Source organism: Nycticebus coucang, chromosome 18 (genome assembly GCF_027406575.1).
Source record: "Nycticebus coucang isolate mNycCou1 chromosome 18, mNycCou1.pri, whole genome shotgun sequence".
Lineage (NCBI taxonomy): Eukaryota > Metazoa > Chordata > Mammalia > Primates > Lorisidae > Nycticebus > Nycticebus coucang.
This window is the reverse complement of record NC_069797.1, coordinates 39,160,574-39,183,022: the sequence shown is the minus strand read 5'-3', so window position 1 is coordinate 39,183,022 and position 22,449 is coordinate 39,160,574. Positions and strand designations below refer to the sequence as shown.

Sequence of the window (22,449 nt, the reverse complement as noted above, 5' to 3'; positions counted from 1 at the left end):
AAATTCTATCTTCCAGATTTTACCTGGTTTGTAGCAATGATTTTCCACCTTTTCTTGTTTTATGCCACTTGCCCACTCTTACAAACATGCATCATTATTGTCTAAATAGGAAAAATAAAATGAACTACTGTTAATAGTATCTATAGCAAATGAGAACAACCAACAAATGTTAGCATATGATCAAAAAACAATGCACAAAATAATCCAGGGAGGTTATGGCTTCTTTAGTATGAAATCATCTTTGAAGTCTGTTGGTCTCTGAATAAGAGCCCCAAAGTAATCACTGTACTATTGTAAGATAATACCTGGTGACATGTTCTTGGTAATTAAAGAAAATATCCTTTTTTTTTTTTTTTGGCCAGGGGCTGGGTTTGAACCCGCCACCTCCAGTATATGGGGCCAGCACCCCACCCCTTTGATCCCACAGACGCTGCCCAGAAAATATCCTTTTAGAAATCCTGGCAAACAGCACTATTGGGATGTAGCTTAGAGTGTTCTTAGAACTTGGGAAGCCTGACACCTTACTCATTTAAGTGCATCTATGTGAAATCTAACCTGGCAAAGACAGACCAACAGAAAAAGTGTGACATTCTCCTAGACTTGTGTTTTACCGTCAGTGTAGTTTAACAAGTAGTTGTTTCAGAACAGACCCTGCAAGTATTTTAGAGGTTAAGCTTTATAATGTCTAAACATGTCAGGGCAATTGTTTATTAAAATATAAACAAAAAACAACCACGCCATCTTTGAAAGTATAAGATCAAATTCCACATCACATACAAGACAAGACAACCCATTTCACTGGGGACCCACAGCTACAGAATAATCAGACATCACATACGAATACTTTTTTTTTAGCCATTTACACTATACTCACTTCAACCTATAATGTAGGTAAAAATTTTGTTATAATGATATTTTGTTAGAAAAGTATAAAGTGGCATTTTTCAGCCAAGAGCTATTTCACTTAAGCTTTATTTCCTCTGCTTGACCTTGCGAGGACAGGGCTTATCATTATTGTTATTTGGTGCACACTTTAACAAAGAAAATACTAAGTAACCAAACAACCATAGGCTAAACACATCTTGCCCTGAATTCCGATATATCCTGAAATGGTCTACAGCAGGCTATAATGCTCCCTCTGAATGGCAAATGTCTCTGAAAATGTCAGAATTCATTAGCCAGTCACAGAGAAAGGTGTTTGACTGAGAAGGTGTTAAGGGGAATTTTTTGTAGTGGTCCCCTGGGCAGAGCAAGCATTTCAAATTTCTGTGATATGGGGCCCCTGTCATCTTTTCAAAGCTTGAGAACACACTAATAGGCAAGGGGAAGACATCTTTAAGACTGAACCTTCAAAATACGTATATGTACACAAAATATTCAAATAGTTAAAGATACATAGCTGGGGAAGGCCAACCAGTAGCCACAGAAAAAACAAAGCATGGAAAATATCCCAATACTCCACGTACCTCTTTTATCTCAAGCATGTCCAGACAAAAATTACTAAGTCATAACAATTTTAAAGGCAAAACACAATATCAAAAAAGTGCTTATTAATCGCCATTCAAGCAGTGGGGGTGAAGCCGCCTGACACAATACACAGTATGGAAATAAGTAACCTTGGTTACGGTTTCCAAGGACACTGGGCTGCCGGCTAACAGAAGAGCTGAGGTGAAGCTGAATGCAATGTGGAGTCATTGTAATAAAAGTGTATGAATAAAGAAAAGCGGCACAATGGGACTCCAGACTCCCCCAAATCCTTATTGGTAGTGTCTAATTAAGTGTTTCAAGTATTAAAACAGACATTAAAGGTAGTGGATACTTTTCACAGCCAGGTCTTTTTGTTGATGTCTGCTGAATTTTCCTCTTGCACCTCCTCAGGAGTTACTAAACCTATCATACTTGGTAAGGAAGGTGTAACTGTACTTTGGAATTTTATGAGACATTCTGGAATTTATCTAGGAATGGACACCAATTGGGTTAACAGGTAAGCTTCCTTTTAAAAATGTCACTGATGGGCGGCGCCCGTGGCTCAAAAGAGTAGGGCGCCAGCCCATATGCCAGAGGAGGTGGGTTCAAACCTGGTGCTGGGCAAAAACTGCAAAAAAAAGTCACTGATACCACTGTGACAGAAAAAGTCCATATAGCATTTCCAAAAAATGTTTCAGCAGTATAAATTCTGTCAAACTGGGAAGCATTCTTATTGCAAAAGTGGATTCTTTTATCATGGTTCTGTCATGGGATTTCTAAGACTGATTAGAAGCCTGTGTGAGTCCTGGTGCCATGTTGAAATACCTGTGCTGCCCAGGGTGAAGTGGAGCAGAGGCCTCAGGAGGGGGCCTGAAGACTGGCCCACCTGTGGATATTACTAACACCACTTAGCTCTATGGAGGGCAAAAGCTCCACAGGGGTCAATTCAGAAGCAGCTGCCTCCGCATTAGCAGCTGGAGAAGGTATCATGCGGAGCAAATGAGAACAGCAGAGGGATCTCATCAGTGCTGCTCTGTGCCTTCCCGTGTACAGCAAGGCAGAGCAGAAGCTTCATCAACAGCTGTTTAATGGAAAATCTTCCACACCTTTCTTGGAGAAAGTGTATGAGGTGTAACAAGGAACAAGACAGAACTTGTCCTGAGAGGAGAAAATAAACTCCTAATTATGTAAAAGCAGCAATTATCTAGACTAAAGCAACCTTTTCAGCTTAAAAATAAAAACTAAGTCTAGGTCAGAAAGCCCAAGTCATGCAAAATGAAGCATACAAGATTTAGAATTTCTCCATAAAACACATAATCAGCGATCAGAGAAATTTGTGACCTAGAACAGTATGTTCTTCCTAAGAAAAATACAGCCTTTAGCCATTTGGCTTTTCCCCCCAATTTTAATGCATTCAGTTTAAATAGCAAAGACAATTCCCTATACCAGGAGCATGAGCCTTTTCCTTCTAAAATTCAGTGCTGTTTCTGAACAATTTCCTTCCACTGCTTCTCAGACATAATCTTTACCATAAATACACATCGTACTGTTCGCAGTAGGCTGGGAACGCCTCATTTTCCCCCTGAATTAATTTTCAGGTCTTTATTATGACACTCTTAAGTCAGGCAGTGTTGGTCCCTGTACAGTATCTCTGGAAATTTGGAGAGAAGCCACTGCAAAGAGATTTCATTCCACTGCCTTTCCAAGTCTTGTGTGAGATCCATGTTCCAGCCTTTGTGTGAGGCAAAACTGGTTTTCAGTTAAGGTTCCCAAGGGGAGGGATATTCATCTTGAGACACAGGATTTGGGTGTCTTGTCAAAATGAATGTTCTTCACCACTGCAAAATGCCCAGGCATGTTTTGGGAAAAAGTCTTTTGGAGAGTTACAGTTTTAGAAAGGAAGAAAAGGAGCAAAGAATTGGTTCAGCTGTGACAGCAAAGTTGGTAAAATCTGCCCTTCCCTGCCTGCCATTGTTCAGTGGAGATGAGCAGAATCTGCTCTATGAAAAGGTAGAGCATCAGTTTAATCACAATTTCCCCTTTTTATTCATTGCAGATATTCACAAACTAAATGTGGATAAACTCATTCCATTTCACAGGACAAAAGTGTTTTAGAAATAAGCACTGGCTCAAAACAGTTGTGGCAATTCCAGTCCCACAACAATATTCTTCAAATGTCGATTCTTCACAGTTTCAATTCTGCAGCAGCAAATTATTCTTTAGATAAAGAAAATTGTGGTCCATATTTTAAAGTATTTTTTAAGAGAACTAAGAGGTAAGTGAGCAAACTTGCAGCGCCATGTGTGGTTTAGGTAGGGCCATTTCACTCCAGTACCAAAGACTGGCGGGAATGAGGGACCAGAAGCTCTGTAGGAAAGACGGGGCCCCTCCACAGTGCCCCCCAGCCCCACATCTTGGAGAATTCTTCATACAGATTTGTGGACATGAACTTTACAGTACTCAAATTCTATTTATTGGTCCCTGTCACCTCCTGGGGTATGACAGAAAAAAAAAATTTGGTCTTCACAGAGCAAGCTTTTCAGAGCAAATCAGGCAGGATGAGGCCAGGAGGTTTTGGTTCAACACAGTTGATCCAGAAGTTGGCACAGCTGGCATGATACTGGTGCCCTCCATATGCCAGCTTGAAACTGTCTGTTTCTGAGTTGAATGCCTGCCAGAAATAAACAGAGATGTGGGACAAGTCAGGCCTTTTCTGCATCTAAGAGCTTTTCAGTAACCGCACATGTACACCTCTCGAGGTCACGGAGGCTGAGGCCAAAGTGACACACATACAAAAGCTAAGCAGGTGGCTATAGGAATTCAAGTGAGAAAGTGTTTCACTGCTAATTAAAGGTACAAAAACTGTTACCACTAGACCCAATTTCAGCAAAAGAAGGCCAAGTCTTTCATAGACAAGCCAGATGGAAGTTATGTGGAGGACAGGAGGGATGATGACATGGGGAACTAAAGTAAGCAAGGCTGTGGGTAATTTTTAATTCCTGGCTGTGGTGAAGGAAGCCCTCCTCCTAAGGCTGGCAGCTGACTGTAACCTGTTAATCCTTTAGACGTCTGTGGCTGATTACCATCCCAAAAACAATTACAAGAGAAAATAATAGATAACTCTTTGGGTCTAATGCCATTGGTAACTAAATTTACATGATTAAAAGTCAAACAGGTAGGTGGTTCAAAGGAGGCCCCATATGCTGGAAGTGGCAGGTTCAAATCCAGCCCTGGCCAAAAACTGCAAAAAAAAAAAAAAAAGTCAAACAGGTTTAGTTTGTGGAAAAAAAAACCCTAAATATACGGACGTTAAACATACAAGAATTATTTCCAGATGAGTAGTTCTTATAGGCAAACTCCAGTCAGCCAGAGAAAAGTAGTCCAAATCTCAACCACCACTTCCTAGTTTCCTAAAGCATGACAAACAAAACTCTACCCCAACAATTTGTTTTCTGTTAGCAGCTAAAATCCCAAAGCACTTTGCTCTCATTCTGTGTGTCGCTACAACTTCCATCCTTCCAGAAGTTGCTCATTCTGTTACCCTGTTCACTACAGAGAAAAAGAACGGCAATCCCAGAAGCCAGTTATGAGACACACGCATGCAAACAGGACAGAAGTGATCCACACGGCCACATTCGCCAGTTAAATCAAACATTATGGCGACAAAGAGGACTCAGGAGAGGATTCATGAACAGTTCAGGATGGCAAGAGAGTCACCCAGTCTGCCTTCCACACTCAAAATTAAGATGGAGACGCTAAGATAATGTGGTAACTGGTTCATACTTTTTTAGGACGTTCTTCTGCAGGCTTCTCTTCTTTCTGAAATAATGTTGAAACCATAAGGTCAACACAATTCCCCGAACAGGGCCTCTTGCCTCTGAATAAGCCCTTCCAGGTTTAACCTTTGCTCTTTACCACCCCACCACACACAGGGTGCTGCAGACACAGTGCAAATCGCCTGCTTCTTAGGGAAGAACTGTACCCCTTCCCTCCAGCTTCCCCCTGCCCTCTTGAAAGGCTGGATCTGCTTCCTACAGTCAGCTTTCAGGACTCTGGAAAATCCCACCTCTCATCACGAATTTGCAGTGAAGTGGGTCAGAGGAGGCTGTCCCTCAGAGTCATGTCAGAGAAGCATTTTGTCATTGCAAGGGGAAGCTATGTGACTTACTCGGCTCCTGGAGTCCACATTTAAGAGGCACACCCCACAAGCAAGTTCTTGAGCATTTTTAATCCCAGGCCGCAGCATACAGGAGGAAAAGTCCAGCGAATTTTCATCTGGCTGTGAGGACAAGACACATGGGTGAGAATCAGCAATTTCAAATGCTGTTTGCCTCATTCCCTAATCATTCAGCCCCGGCAGGTCTAGCAGCAAATACCACCAATAATTTCCCAACCAGGGACTGAGTCTCTGCTACATTAGACCTACAGTCCAGTGCCAGTGAGGTAAGTACAGCACATCCCCATATTCTCAGAGAATTCAGTCTAGGGTGAGAGTTAGGTGGGTACAGGTGGTACAGGGCTGTGAGTACTCACTTAGGGTTAAGTTCTGAGTGCCAGGGCACATGGGAGGGGCATGTGTTCCAACCGGAGGGGGAAGGGGCCCGAAGTCAGAAAACGCTTCCCAAAACTTGGGATCATCTTGGCTGAGTCCGGATGGGAATATGCTAGGTGCAGGGGATGGTGTCAGGTGGGGTAGGGGAGGGAAGGATGTTCCATGTAGAACAAGCAGCACGGGCAAAGGCCTCTAAGCACAAGGACAGGGATGGGACGGAATCTAGGCAGTGGGAGCCAAGTCCATGAAGGGAGGAAGGACATGAAGCTGGGGCATGAGGACACTGAAAGAAGCATTAGGGGTTGAGACCTTATCCTGGGAAGCCACTAAAAGTCCTCACTGGGTCATGACAGGATCAGGTGTATTATGGCAGTGTAGCTAAGGAATTGGGGGTGGCAACACTCAAGGGGTGGGCCTCAGTTGGAAGGCTGTCGTAGCAATCCTGGAGACAGGTACCAAAGGTCAGAACGCAGGTAGCAACAGCGGGGAATGGAGAGAAATGGACTCAGGCGAGCTGTTAAGGCAGTACAACTGCCAGGCCTGGGGGGTATGAGGAGAGTGGGGAGGCTTGGGCAACTGAGAAGATTCATTGCAACGAGGTCAGCGAGAGAAGGACCGGGTTGAGGATGAGGCTGGGGAGAAGAGTTCAGTTTGGTCCAAGCTGAGATGGAGCTGCCTGTGGGACAGCCAACGTCAGATGTTACAGAAGCAGGTGGTTGGATGTACAGGCCCAATGCTCAAGAATTAAAGACGTGAAAGTCTCTCTTCAATAAACATAACAACAGCTAATAAGCTAAGCCCTTACTTGTGCCGAGCACTATGCTAAGGCCCTTTTCATGCATTATCTATTAATAATTTATTCCTAACAAAAGATTAATGAAATACAGAAAACGTAGTACAGTGATTAAAAGGGTAGGTCCCAATTTTAGCAAGCTGTCTATTTCTTAAAAGTTAAACATACATCTACTATATAAGCTTGCAATTCTTCTCCTAGAAATTTATCCAAGAGAAATGAGAAGATTTACCAACAAAAGTCTCATACAAAGCTGTTCTTAGCTGCTTTATTCATATCAGCCCAACTGGAAATAGCACAAATTTCTATTGGAAATGGATAAACAGCCAGGCACAGTGGCTCATGCCTCTAATCTATAGACTTTGGGAGACTGAGGTGAGAGGATTGCTTGAGGCCAGGAGTTTAAGACCAGCCTGAGCAAGAGCAAGACCCCATCTCTATTAAAACAGAAAAATTAGCTAGGCATTGTGACGGGTGCCAATAGTTCCAGCTACTTGGCAAGCTTGAGCACAAGAGTTTGAGGTTACTGTGAGCTATGATGATGCCATGACACTCAACCCCAGGGTGACAGAGTGAAAATCTATCACTCACACACACACACAATAAATCATGGTATATTATTACAAAAGGATCAAACTGATATAACAACATAGATGAATTTTAAAATATTATCTAAGTAAAAGAAACCAGACAAAAGAACGTACATGTACAGGGCGGCGCCTGTGGCTCAGTCGGTAAGGCGCCGGCCCCATATACCGAGGGTGGCGGGTTCAAACCCGGCCCCGGCTGAACTGCAACCAAAAAATAGTTGGGCGTTGTGGCGGGCGCCTGTAGTCCCAGCTACTCGGGAGGCTGAGGCAAGAGAATCACTTAAGCCCAGGAGTTGGAGGTTGCTGTGAGCTGTGTGAGGCCACGGCACTCTACCGAGGGCCATAAAGTAAGACTCTGTCTCTACAAAAAAAAAAAAAAAAAAAAAAAAAAAAGAACGTACATGTACATATATATACTACACAATTTCATTTATATAAAGTACTAAAACAGACAACTCTATGGTGGTGAGAAATGAATTCATGGAAAAAAGAGAGGAATAACATCATAATTTTGTCTGGAATCAGATCAAGGGGCTGAGTAGGAAGAGGCAAGAGAAAACTTTAGGGGGTGATGAAAATATTCCAGTATGGGACCCACGGCTATCAACTGATCTGACTATACACACGAGTTCCCCTGTAAGTTATTTTTTAATTAAAAAACACTTGAATAACCCAAAACATGAATAAAAATGATGGTGGGAGTATTTACACCATGGAAATCAGCAAGTGCTACGAATCAGGGCTCAATTGATTGTTCTTTTGACTGTCTAGACATAAGAAAGTGGAAAAAATGTTGCTAATGCAGATTAAACTTACAAGTGTGCTGTTTCTATAGCCATTATATGGCGACTAGCACAAACATTGAAATATTCTCCAGTATTCAAAAATTATTATCTGATTCAGCAAAGAAGTCCCTCTAGGCTTCGACAGGCAAGTGAAGATTCTTGTTGTGAAGAAGGTTTAGAAATACCTGAATCAACTTTTTTGCTAAAACAGAGTTTGTCAACCTTGGCATTGCTGACATCCTGCGCTGGACAATCCTTGTGGGGACCGCCCTCTGCACTGCATGACGTTTAGCAGGATCCCTGGCTTCTGTGGGGAGCCAAACTGCCCCCTCCAGGTCCTTACTGAGAACTATTTTCCAAAGAGAAAAGGATGTGCGCGCGCACACACATATACCCAACACACAGTTTATTATAAATTTTACTGATGTAAAAAGAAGTGGAGCATATAATCTACAAATAATAGCATATGTAATTCTCTTCTGTGTAAATTCCATATAGTCAGTTGGCAGTCGCAGAATGCTTTCTTTGATTTCTGCTCAACTCTCAGAGTCATAGTTCAACCTATGGTTGCTTTTGTGAATGAGGGCAGTTCTGACTTAAATGTTGGTTGATGTTTTTATGTTAAGGACTAAGCTACAGTGAAACAACAAAGACATTATTTCAGAACTTCACTTGCCTGTCGAAGCCTAGAGGGACTTCTTTGCTGAATCAGATAATAATTTTTGAATACTGGAGAATATTTCAATGTTTGTGCTAGTCGCCATATAATGGCTATAGAAACAGCGCACTTGTAAGTTTAATCTGCATTAGCAACATTTTTTCCACCTTCTTATGTCTAGACAGTCAAAAGAACAATCAATTGAGCCCTGATTCGTAGCACTTGCTGATTTCCATGGTGTAAATATTCCCACCATGGCTGATTTTGAGCTTCCGATGTGATGTCACCAACCATGGAGCAGAAGAGACACACAGCGGCACGACCATGGAGGATTTCCACCACATGGATACAATATTCTAGGTGACCAACTGTCCCAGTTTGTCTAAGCCTGTTTGGGTTTCAGCACTGAGGAAACCTCTTAGTTCTGAGCACACAGGGACAGTTGCTTGCCTTATGATAGACATAAATAACCCCCAAATCTAGATAATAGTGAAATACAGTGAAAGAACTACAAAGTTTTGGGTATTTACTACCAATGTTTGCAATAGTTTATTCTGCGAGTTTATACGGTTTAATTTGTTATAACAGTTGTGTTAACAACTGGCTCACAAAATTCCTGCAAATTCAATAATTAAGGCTCTTGTAAGCTAGTAAGAAGTGGATCCAGCACACCACTGCAATGAAGGGAAATTTAAGATGAGGGTCTGGAAGCTGAGTTCTTTTCAGAGGGCTTATCCTTTCTAGCAGGAGGTGAGATTATCAGCTGTGTTTGAAACAGCAGTAGACTCACAAACTCACAGAGCAGCACCCAGTGGGTCAGGGAGAGAATGGAGAAGGTGGACCACTGTACTGGTCCCAGTTGGGTTTTGTGAATGATATGACTGAGTACTGGGTACTGGACAGCAATGCTGGGCACCACAGGGATTATTAAGTGGGTGGCAAAGGAAGTGATGATGGGAAGGGGTTGACAGGAACAAAATAAAAGGGTCAAACAATCGTCCTGTCTTAAGAACCAAAACCCAAAGCAGTGCAAGTAGAGTAAGGATACTGGAGGTTGCCAGTTTGGGCGCAGGCAGTAAGGTGTCTGAATTTAAGACCGCACAGGCTCTGCAGCTGGATGTGGCAGCATAGTGCGCTGCGACCGGGCTGATGGGTGGCTGAAGTGAAGTGGCATCAAGGGCCCTGTAGTCCACGTGGTCAAGGACCTGAGAGACTGGCCTGGTGGCTGGCTTGTCCTCATGGATACTGAGGCGACCAGGAATGATGGCAAATTCCTGTCAAAGTAATTAGCTACATCTATGGTCACTCTAGGTGGAAACACTGAGGAGTTACCATACTGGTTTTTGAGCAACAAAGAAAAACTGTATTGTTTTCATTTTTTCTTCACCAGAAAAAAAAAAGCTTCTCCCTAGAAAAATGTGTAGATTATGTATGACTTTTCCCCATCCTCTTCTAATTTGAAATAAAAAATCAGGAACTAGCTCCATAACACACATGGGCAGGATTCACTGAGATTACAGAAAGGGAAGGGACAAATGCAGTTTTCAAAGAAGAAAAGGTCAGCGGCATGTTTCAACTGTGTGCAAGAGGACTCTGGTCTCGACAGAAGTAAACTCATATGGCTTTAGCCAACTCAGAGGATAATTTTTCTTCTCTCTCTTTTTTTTTTTTTGTAGAGACAGAGTCTCACTTTATGGCCCTCGGTAGAGTGCTGTGGCCTCACACAGCTCACAGCAACCTCCAACTCCTGGGCTTAAGCGATTCTCTTGCCTCAGCCTCCCGACCAGCTGGGACTACAGGCGGCCGCCACAACGCCTGGCTATTTTTTTTGGTTGCAGTTTTGGCCGGGGCTGGGTTTGAACCCGCCACCCTTGGTATATGGGGCCGGCGCCCTACCGACTGAGCCACAGGTGCCGCCCTCTTCTTTTTTTCATGCAATCATGATCACTTTGGTCAAATCTAGAGCAGTTGGCACTATCACTTGTTTGTTTCTATTATCTGTTAAATAATTATTTCTTTCTTTCTTTTCTTTTTCTTAAAAAATTTTTTTTTTAATTGTTGCAGTTTGGCTGGGGTTGTGTTCGAACTCACCACCCTCAGTATATGGGGCCAGCACCCTCACTGAGCCACAGGCACCACCCTCTTTCTTTCTTTTTTTTTTTTGAGACAAGAGTCTCACTATGTTGCCCTCAGTAGAGTGCTATGGCATCATAGCTCACAGCAACCTCAAACTCTTGGGGTTAGGCTCGGCGCCTGTGGCTCAAGTGGCTAAGGTGCCAGCCACATACACTTGAGCTGGTGGGTTTGAATCCAGCCCAGGCCTGCCAAACAATGACGGCTGCAACCAAAAAATAGCCGGGCGTTGTGGCAGGTGCCTGTAGTCCCAGCTACTTGGGAGATAGAGGCAGGAGAATTGCTTGAGCCCAGGAGTTGGAGGTTGCTGTGAGCTGTGACACCACGGCACTCTACCCAGGGCAGCAGCTTGAGGCTCTGTCTCAAAAAAAAAACCTCTTGGGTTTAAGTGATTCTCTTGCCTCAGCCTCCCAAGTAGCTGGGACTACAGGTGATCATCACAACACCCCGCTATTTTTTTGTTGTAGTTGTCACTGTTGTTTAGTAGGCCCAGGCTGTGTTTTGAACCCACCAGCCCCATGAATGTGGCCAGCACCCTAACCACTAAGCTATGGGCAGTGAGCCAAATGATAACTATTCCCTTTGCCCTACTCCTCTTTCCATCAGCTCGGGGACTCTCAAAGCTATATATTTAAAAAATGCTCTAGAGGGGCGGCACCTGTGGATCAGTGAGTAGGGCGCCGGCCCCATATGCCGAGGGTGGCGGGTTCAAACCCAGCCCTGGCCAAACTGCAACAACAACAACAAAAAATAGCCGGGCGTTGTGGCGGGCGCCTGTAGTCCCAGCTGCTCAGGAGGCTGAGGCAGGAGAATCGCGTAAGCCCAAGAGTTAGAGGTTGCTGTGAGCCGTGTGACGCCATGGCACTCTACCAGAGGGCGGTACAGTGAGACTCTGTCTCTACAAAAAAAAAAAAAAATGCTCTAAAAAGGGAAAAATAGTCCAATTATCACAATTATTCACTTTAACAACTAAACTCTCAACAAGCTTTTCAAAGAGGTTAAAACATAGTATCCCCTCTGTAATCTACCTCACAGATATTCATTATGATGCTTCATCAAGGCTATGTGAGAAACAATTAGAATTTGAGAAAACCGTGAGTCTTAAAATCAATCAAATTAACAAAAGTCCTCTAACATCTATTTACCAAAGGCATAAATAAAGCAAATGAAGGGCGGTGCCTGTGGCTCAGTGAGTAGGGCGCCGGCCCCATATGCTGAGGGTGGCGGGTTCGGACCCAGCCCCGGCCAAACTGCAACAGAAAAATAGCCGGGCGTTGTGGCGGGCGTCTGTGGTCCCAGCTGCTTGGGAGGCTGAGGCAAGAGAATCGTATAAGCCCAAGAGTTAGAGGTTGCTGTGAGCCGTGTGACACCAGGCACTCTACCCGAGGGCGGTACAGTGAGACTCTGTCTCTACAAAAAAAAAAAATAAAATAAAAAAGAAAGCAAATGAAAAGGCCATACTGTAGTTTCCATAGGACTCTGCAGAAATTGCTCTGTGATCAAATTAATCTTTCAAATGATAAAATCAACCTAAGTACATGTCTATAAGCGGGTGTTTACTGAGTATACAGTGGCAATTTGACATCAATCAGTGGTTGTAATTGTATATGAAGGAGTGCACTTTAAATTAATCATCTACTTAATTGACAAGTATTTCATGCACTTATGATGTTTTTTTTTTTTTTAAGACAGTCTATGTTGCCTGTGGTAGAGTACAGCTCACAGCAACCTCCAACTCTTAGGCTTAAGCGATTCTCTTGCCTCAGCCTCCCAAGCAGCTGGGACTACAGGCACCCGCCATAACACCTGGCTATTTTTTTGTTATTTAGCAGGCCTGGGCTGGGTTCCAACCTGCCAGCCTCGGTGTATGTGGGCACCGAGCCAATGTGCTATATTTGTTATGTTCCCTCAACCCTCCCAAGATGTCCCCCAATGTTCTACATTTTGGAGGCTCTATTAGCCTGGGTCCCTGAGAAGGACGTGGGACAGAACCCACACCAACTTGAGATGGATAGATAGTAATTAAGCTGTGTCATGGTGGTGGGTGCCTGTGGTCCCCACTTGGGAGAGTGAGGCAGGAGGATCGCTTTAGCCCAGGAGCTTGAGGTTACAGTAAGCTATTATGATGCCACTATATTCTAGCTCAGGCCACAAAGTGAGACTGTCTAAAAAAAATAAAATAAAATCCCCCCAAAAGCAAGCAAGCAAGCAAGCTTGCAAGGTTTGTTATTTCATTATATTGTACTAAGATTGGGGGGAGGGGGAAGTTGTTACCACAGTATAACCTAGTCTAATATGACAGACATAAAAAGTGGTCTAGATACCAATTTCATAAGCAGTTCCAGACTTTTAGTATTTGCTTGGTTACAATGTTTTGTATAACACTTCTCTATTGCTGTTGTAATAAACTAGCACAAACTTAATGGCTTAAAGCAGTAAATTTACCCTCTTAAGTTCTGGGGATCAGACCTAAGTTTGAAATGGGCTGGCAGAGCTGCATTCCTTCAGGGAGCTGTAAAGGAGAAACTGTCTCCTTGTCTTTTCTACCTTCTAGAGCAGCGGTTCTCAATCTGTGGGTCGCGACCCCTTTGGATCGTATTAAAGGTTCGCAGCATTAGGAAGGTTGAGAACCACCATTCCAGAGACTGCCTGAGTGCTCGCTGGCTCATGGTCCCATTTGCGTGCACCTGTCTCCCAACCTTCTCTGTGCCTGCTGTCACATGGCTGTTTCTCACACTTACTCTCCTGCCTGCCTTTTACAGGATCCTTGTGATGACACTGGGCCCACCTGGATAATCCAGGGTCATTGCTCCAACTAAAGACCTTTAACCTAATCCCATTTGTGAAGTCCCTTTTCCGATATACAGTAACACACTCACAGGTTCCAGGGACATGGATGGCTTTGAGGGGCCATTATTCTGTCTACCACAGCCACCTTTTGTCAAATGAGGATAACCATGCGGAGACATTGAAAAGATTCTGTCTCTAAAACATCGTCCAGACCAGCAAGATGACAAAAATGCCGTCATCATCAGAAGTCGACTATTCTCCTGATACGCCACAGCAGTAGGAAGTCAGTACCCTGAAACTCACACCTTATTTCACACTGAGGGCAAATATAAAAGCGTTCGTACTGTACCAAGGATACTAGTGGAGTCAAAGAGCCTGTGTTGTTTCCAGTTGACTAGAAGTCAAGAGAATAACAGTCCTTTGTCTTCTCTTAGATTTTATATGGCAAAAATTGATTGATTTTCCAGAACTGAATTTGTTCTTTGTTCTAAACCAACTTCAACCTATACCCACAAAATAAAAACCTCAGATAGATGCCACTGTCCATGCTCAAAGGAGATCTGTTCCTACCACAAGAGGGAGTCTTAGTCCATGGAAAAAAAAGAGTATGAACACACTGCTGAATGGTCAGGAGTTACCTACTAAGGTAGACAGTTTCTGCGTACAACTGCTGGCCAACAAAGTGTTAAAGAGGACGGGTGCATAAAACTTTGTCAGTATGGGCTGCCTGCTGTATGCATGGGCTCCGCATCTGTGGATTCAACCTACTATGGACAGGAAATAGTCAGGGGGGCGGAAAATAAAAAATAATATAAATTAAAAAAAACTAACAGTACAACAACTATTTACATAGCATTTACATTGTATTAGGTATTATAAGTAATCTAGAGAGGTTCAAAGTGTATGGGAGGATGTGTGTAGGTTATATGCGAATACCAAGCCATTTTATATCAGGGACTTGAACATCTATAGGTTTTTATACCTGTGGGGAGGACGGATGTCCTGGAACTAACTCCCCGTAAATAGAGGGATGACTGTATAACTTTTAGATTAAATATTAAGGAGCCACAATTTGGAGTTTAATACTGTGTACCTTGCTTTCTTTAGCCCAAGCATCGCTACCATTATACAGCACCTCATTCTGAGACTTTTTTTACTAGGTAATGTTAATTGTCTTTTGATGAGAATAGTCCCATGAGTTTTCATGGGAAGAAGCAAGTCTCTTTTCACATCTTAAAAGCAGGAAATAACACAGAAGGAAGAATGGATTTTGAAAAGGTGATATGGATTCAAATCCCAGACTTGTAGCTTGGCACCTGTAGCACAGTGGTTATGCCCCCCCCCCACCCCGCCACATACACTGGGGCTGGCCATTCAAACCCAGCCCAGGCCAGCTAAACAACAATGACAACTGCAACAAAAAAATAGCCAGGCGTTGTGGCAGGTGCCTGTAGTCCCAGCTACTGGGGAGGCTGAAGCAAGAGAATCACTTAAACCCAAGAGTTTGAGGTTGCTGTGAGCTGTGACGCCATGTTACTTTACCGAGGGTGACGTAGTGAGACTGTCTCAAAAAAAAAAAAAAAGGAAAGAAAGAAAGAAAACAACCAAATCCCAGACTTGTCAGTTTCAGTTAAGTTTCATCTTCCCTGAGCCCTAATTTCTTCACCTATAAAAATAGTGATTATACTACTGACCTCTGAGGGCTGTTTGCAGGATTAAGAGAGAAGGAATGTGAAGCAAATAGCACAATGCCTGGAAGGTTCTAGGTACAAAACAAAAAGTGGCTGTAGGGCGGCGCCTGTGGCTCAAAGGGGAAGGGCACCAGATCCATATGCTGGAGGTGGTGGGTTCAAACCCAGCCCCGGCCAAAAACCACACACACACACACACACACACACAAAAACAACAACAACAACAACAACAAAAAAAAAGTGGCTGGTAGTAACAGTAGGAGTAGAGGAATCAAACAGCCTTACCGTGGCAATATAGTCTATTAAGGAACTCATTCCTGTGAAATGCAGCAATGGCGTGAAGTTAAAAGCCTCCTATGCAAATTCATTCATGCCCCAGGAACATCTAGTAATGATTTTCCTGCTTTGACCTTCAATCCAGAGTCCTGGGAGTCTGTATTGTTACTACTAAATTGAACAATCACAGATGTTGGTTTGTACATTATTGCATTTATGCAGGCTGTTCTTATCAGTTTTGTTAAAGTAAAGGTTTCTTCATGACAAGTTACACTCTACACTTCTGTAAAATGTATGCTATTCTACGGACAGTGGGGAATTCCAAGTTTTGTACACTGGCGACCTGAGTGCCAGTATAAGAGGAAATGACACAGTATAATCCGGCAAAATATCTGAGCAAAGAATGGCTATTGTTCTGTCACAGCTCACCTGGTGAAAAAAGCAATTAGAACCAGAAGAATTAGTGAATGGTGCCACGTGTAATCTCAGGGCCCTCCTGTAGTGTCAGGCTGCAGACTAATTCATCTCTATACTATTACATGGTATCTAAAAAAAGTCATGTAAAATCACTCCTGAGCATTTGGACACGGATGCTAGACATGGATGTTCACAGAGGGAGTCTGAAGAAGAGGGCACGAATGCCCAGCCCTTCTCTCCAAATACCTCACATCTGGCGACACTAAAGGAGTCAGAGCCACCAAATGTGAATAGGGTGACATCCTAGGACAGAAGTTAGGCCACCAAAACCAATATGCTTTCTTCAAAACAACTAAAAAGGCCTGGACAACACTAATACTTGGTGTAAAAAAAAAAAAAAAAAGAGAGATTATCTCTGAGTAGAGTAAGGACTAAGAAAGCACACAAAGGGGCGGCGCCTGTGGCTCAGGGAGTAGGGCGCCAGCCCCATATGCCGAGGGTCGTGGGTTCAAACCCAGCCCCAGCTGAACTGCAACACCAACAACAAAAAAAATGCATGTTGTGGCAGGCACCTGTAGTCCCAGGTACTCGGGAGGCTGAGGCAAGAGAATCACCTAAGCCCAAGAGCTGGAGGTTGCTATGAGCTGTGACACCATGACACTCTACCGAGGGCGAGAAAGTGAGACTCTGTCTCTAAAAAAAAAAGAAAAGCACACAAAAAAACTTTCTGGAGGCTCAGCGCCTGTGGCTCAAGCAGCTAAGGCGCCAGCCACATACACCTGAGCTGAAGGGTTTGAATCAGCCTGGGCCTGCCAAACAACAATGACGGCTGCAACCAAAAAATAGCGGGGCATTGTGGGGAGCGCCTGTAGTCCCAGCTACTTGGGTGGCAGAGGCAGGAGAATCGCTTGAGTCCAGGAGTTGGAGGTTGCTGTGAGCTGTGATGCCACAGCACTCTACCCAGGGTGATAGCTTGAGGCTCTGTCTAAAAAAAAAAAAACCCAAAACTTTCTGAAATCATGTAATAGTTTTTTTTGCAGTTTTTGACCGGGGGCTAGGTTTGAACCCACCACCACCTCCGGTATATGGGGCCAGCACCCTATTCCTTTGAGCCACAGGCGTGGTCCAATGTAATAGCTTATATCTTGATGGGGCCATGAGTTATATGGGTTATATGCATTGTCAAAACTCATGAAATGGTATAACTAGAATTTTTGCATTTTACTGTACATATATTTTACCAAAAAAAAAAGCCTGGAGGGGCAGAGTCTATAAGGTAAGCCATTCTCATGAGCAGCTGTAGGACTGTGAGAGCTGGGACCATGAACAAAGGATGAAATTGACTTCTACCTCATCTGGAAAGAGAAGCTACTTCAAGAAGTAAACATGGGGAGGCGCCTGTGGCTCAGTTGGTAAGGCGCCGGCCCCGTATACCGAGGGTGGCGGGTTCAAACCCGGCCCTGGCTGAACTGCAACCAAAAAATAGCTGGGTGTTGTGGCGGACGCCTGTAGTTCCAGCTACTCGGGAGGCTGAGGCAGAAGAATCGCTTAAGCCCAGGAGTTGGAGGTTGCTGTGAGCTGTGTGAGGCAACGGCACTCTACTGAGGGCCATAAAGTGAGACTCTGTCTCTACAAAAAAAAAAAAAAAAAAGAAGTAACCATGGCAGCAACCCAAGCCAGGATTCTCCCCAATTATCCTTTGCTGCAAACTAATACATAACAAATTTGGTTAATGCACTTGGTCTTTTGTGATATCTTTTCTTCAAAGAGCTCGTGGCAAGGAAAGATAGCTTTGTAATCATAGGCACCTTTTTCCAACAGCACCAAAAAAGAAGGGTGGCTATTTGAGGGTTTCTATATAAATAAAGATAGCTTTCAAAGTGTTACTTATCATGTGAACTGACTACCACTAAAACAAAGAACATTACAGTCTGTATGGCAAGAGGAAGGCTTTAAATGACTGTATAGTCCTGGGATTATATACATGGCAGTGAGGACATGTACAGAAAAAATCTTGACTGTTTATAATGAGTTGCTGTCAGGACAGACTCCCAGTATTTTAGCTCATTAACCTTGATGCCAAATGAACTCACTCCCCACCAAAAAGCTATTGAGTGTGTCTGGTTTTACCCATCACCTTGCCCGTTTCTAGGAGGAAACAAAGAATAGTAGTCAAAAAAGTAGACTTTTGACTTTCAGAATGAATCTAGAATGAATCTTTGATACCCAAGAATTTTACGAGCATTCAATAAGTTAAATCTATATTAATAGTCAAGAAATAGGGTCTAGCACATGGCAAGCCATCAGTAAAAGTTGGCTAATGATGATGTTTAGTCTTACCCGGCTCCCTTATTAGGACAAGGTCAAGAAAGTGGATGAATAAGGAAGAACCAAGACACATACTGCTCTCCAGATTCCTAATGCTCGGTCTTAGCTTGCTGCTACAAAAATATGAAACAAATGGATTGCGAGGTAACATATCTGTAAAACCGCCAGAGAGGCTCTGATTTACTGCAATACTGACAAGAGCAAAGGTGACACTAACCTCCATGATAAACAACTGGCAACACATCTTTCTCTGTCCCATAGCCTCACAGGTGCCCTCGACATATAGCACTAGCCAAGCAACTTCATTAGTAGCTGGAGCTTAGAAAGTAAATGCAGGGTTTAATGCATCTCTCTGATGCAAAAGATAATGAATTGAATTCTAGCGGCTCAAAGAAAATTTGAAGACTGTAGCAAACTGTATGTCTTCCCTGTTATCAGTCATCACAACAGTTAACCAATCCACTAAGGATACGACTTGAAGACTTACTCAGAACCAAGAATTCTGCCTTTCTGCATGTAAATAGGGAGGCTAAGTAGTAAACTAAGCTCCATTCTTTCTCCACAGTTCCCTAAGTTCTCAGTATTCTGATTCAGTGTCCCTTCCTGGGGTTGGATGTGCGGCGGGGGGTGGGGGAGATGTGTGGTGCTACAATCCTCCTTCATCAGGTAGATGGTCTGGACAGAGACAGGATGATGGCAGAGTCAAGAGGTCAAGTCACCATGCAGGTTTAATGCAGTTAAAGACCCTGAAGCATAATTTTGAGAGCTTGATGACTATCTGAAGGAAGTGGGCAAGGATAACAAAGGGCATCTGTGGGGGAGGGTGGAGCAAGTGAGTGAACAGTAGTGATAAATTTCTCCTATCAAAGTATTTATTTTTCCATTATAAATGCAATAAATACTAATGAAAGAAAATTGAGAAAATGAAAAAACAGAATATTTAAAAATCCAGAGTTTTACCACCCAAATACAACCCTGTTACCATTTTAGCATACTTCTAGCCCTGTGGTAACAGTTGAGTGTTACTCAAAGTTACTCCTTTACTAAATGGCTGTGTAACATCCTAACATAAAGATCCACCACATGGGACTGCAAACGAGTATGTCTCTGTGGAAAGAAGTATGGAAATTCCTCAAAGAACAAAAAGTAGACCTTCCATTTGATTCTACAATACCATTACTAGGGTACTGTAATGATACCTACCATTACTAGGTATCTATCCAACAGAAAAAAAGTTTTGCACTTGAATGTTTATAGCAGCTCAATTCACAATTGAGAAGATGAGGAACAAACCAGTCCCTTTAACATACGAATGGATTACTGAACTGTGGTATATGTATACTATGGAAAAAGATGGAGATTTGGTATCTTTTGCAACAACCTGGATGGATTTACAGAACATTCTCCCAGGTGAAGTATCCCAGAAGGAAAAACACGTCCTGAGTAGCTGGGACTACAGGTGCCCACCACAACATCTGGCTAGTTTTTCTATTTTTAGTAGAGATGAGGTCTCACTGTTGCTCAGGCTGGTATCGAACTTGTGAGCTCAAGCATTCCACTACCCCCCCACTCAGCCTCCCAGAGTGCTAGGATTACAGGCATGAGCCACTGTGCCTGGCCAACTTTCAGGTTTTTTATATATATATTTTTTCTTTTATAAAGAAAAATTCTAGGCACTTACCTTGCTTTTTTTGGTGAATTTATATTTTCAATTATTGCCTTAGGAAGTTTTCTCAGAGTAAGAATTCTGAAAGTCAACCACTCTGAATGTCTGTCAAGTCCATCAATTCATTCAGCATTCCTTTTACTGAGTATTTATGTAAAGCCTGGCAAATGTGCTCAGATCAAGAACAGATGGGCTGGGTATGGCAGCTCCTGCCTGTAATCCCAGCACTGTGGGAGGCTGAGGCAATAGGATCACTTTAGTTCAGGGGTTTGAGACCAGCTTGGGCAAGATCAAGATAACTGTGTTTACTAAAAATAGAAAAATTAGCCAGGCATGATGGCATACACCTGTAAGTCTCAGCAACTTGGTAGGTTGAGGCAGAAGGATCTCATGAGCCCAGGCGTTTGAAATTGCAGTGAGCTCTGATAACAGCACTGTGCTCTAGGCCTGGATGATAGACCATGTCTCAAAAAAGAACAAAAGATGACCAGATGTAGTTTTGGTCTCTGTTCTCAAAGAGGTTACAGTCAGAAAAACCATAATGCCAAACTCCTTTTCCACAGGTTAATTCCACCCACGGTGTAGTCCACATTTTACAATATCTGGGGTATAACCAACCAACCAAACAAACAAAAACTGGGTTTAATTAGTAGGCAAAAATGAAATCTTGGTTTAGCATTAATGTTTACTCATCAATTGTACTTCCTATTTTATGACTGACTTCGTGTTTTTGCTCCTCCGTCACTGGGATGTTGGTACATGTCTCACTGATTTGCATGCTTCCTTTACAGAGCAGAACAAAGACGTGAGCTGCGGTAAATGTATGCATGGCTACATTTTTTCCGGGTTTACCATTTAATCTATTTTTTCCACACTTAGAATGACTTTTACTAAATGGTACTTTAGAGCTATGCCATCTGGTCCATACTGAGGGATGTTATAGGAAACTACTTAAGGAAACTTGTTGCATTATTTACTGAAAGGATATTTTTGTGACAATAATGTTGGTTACATTAGTTTCCTATTTATGAGAACGCATAGAAGAAGTTTCTTTCTGATATTGGTAGCAGGAATAATTATGCTTTTCCTGAGTACTTATTGAATTTGTATGTTATAAATACAGATCATATGTCATCTGTATAAAAATTCCTAGAAGGCATAAAGTTAGTGGTACAGACCACCACTAACAATCGGAAGTATTTAAAAATACACATCTTTTTTTTTTTTTTTTTGTAGAGACAGAGTCTCACTGTACCGTCCTCGGGTAGAGTGCCGTGGCGTCACACGGCTCACAGCAACCTCTAACTCCTGGGCTTCCGCGATTCTCTTGCCTCAGCCTCCCTAGTAGCTGGGACTACAGGCGCCCGCCACAACGCCCGGCTATTTTTTTTTTTTGTTGTTGTTGTTGTTGTTGCAGTTTGACCGGGGCTGGGTTTGAACCCACCACCCTCGGCATGTGGGGCCGGCGCCCTACTCGCTGAGCCACAGGCGCCGCCCAAAAAATACACATCTTTTAAGCACTTAATTTCACTCTTGGCTTTATCTTATCTTCCCCACTTTCATTTTCCCTTGGTTTCATGTTCCTTATCTATTTATTTAAAAATTTTAAACTATGGGCAGTGCCTGTGGCTCAAGGAGTAGGGTGTCGGCTCCATATATCAGAGGTAGGGTTCAAACCTGGCCCTGGCCAAAAACTGCAAAAAAAAAAAAAAAAAAAAATACAGAATGCAAGAAAAGCATGGTATCTTGTTTTTAAAAATTGGAAGGTTCAGGGCGGTGCCTGTGGCTCAAGGAGTAGGGTGCTGGTCCCATATGCCAGAAGTGGCGGGTTCAAACCCAGCCCCGGCCAATAAAAAAAAAAAAAAAAAAAAAAATTGGAAGGTTCAAAAAAGTCTAAAACAAAAAGTGAAAAGTTTCACCAACCCTGCCTTAGAACACTAATAAAGCACACTAATGCTTTATTGATCAACTATCAGGCAAGAGACAAGTAAACACACAATTATCAACAAACGTGGTGTTACGAAAGATGAAGAGAGAAATGTGCTATGGACATACACAGGAAGGGCGTCTAATTTCACCCAAAGGCCTTTTGGAATGACTTCTGGAGAAAAGGATGCAGAATCCAGAGGAAAAAGCAGTCTAAAGAGGAAAGGGTAGTCCAAAAGATGGAAAAGACCGACACTGAGCTAAGGAGTTTGAACTTGATCTTGAAGACCATGAAAGCCCACTGCAGGATTTTAAATGGGATTTAAATGACATAATCAGATTTGCATTTTGTAACAGTCTGGTAGTGGTGGCTAAAA

At 42.9% G+C, this 22,449-nt stretch overlaps 1 protein-coding gene across 15 annotated transcripts in view; it reads right to left on the bottom strand.

The window, feature by feature from the left end:
* Nucleotides 1–2,863: 2,863 nt before the first annotated feature.
* The window catches only part of SYNRG (synergin gamma), a 95,516-nt gene continuing 75,930 nt past the window's right edge, over nucleotides 2,864–22,449 (bottom strand). For 12 of the 15 annotated variants that reach the window (XM_053570269.1, XM_053570259.1, XM_053570263.1 and 9 more), the window contains 3 exons: nucleotides 5,636–5,746; nucleotides 5,251–5,286; nucleotides 2,864–4,138 (listed from right to left, as the gene is read on the bottom strand). In XM_053570269.1, coding sequence (XP_053426244.1) covers nucleotides 4,007–4,138; nucleotides 5,251–5,286; nucleotides 5,636–5,746 — 279 coding nt within the window. In that variant the 3' untranslated portion in view covers nucleotides 2,864–4,006. The remainder of the gene's footprint in view (nucleotides 4,139–5,250; nucleotides 5,287–5,635; nucleotides 5,747–22,449) is intronic. The other 3 variants (XM_053570262.1, XM_053570272.1, XM_053570273.1) reach the window with 1 other exon arrangement.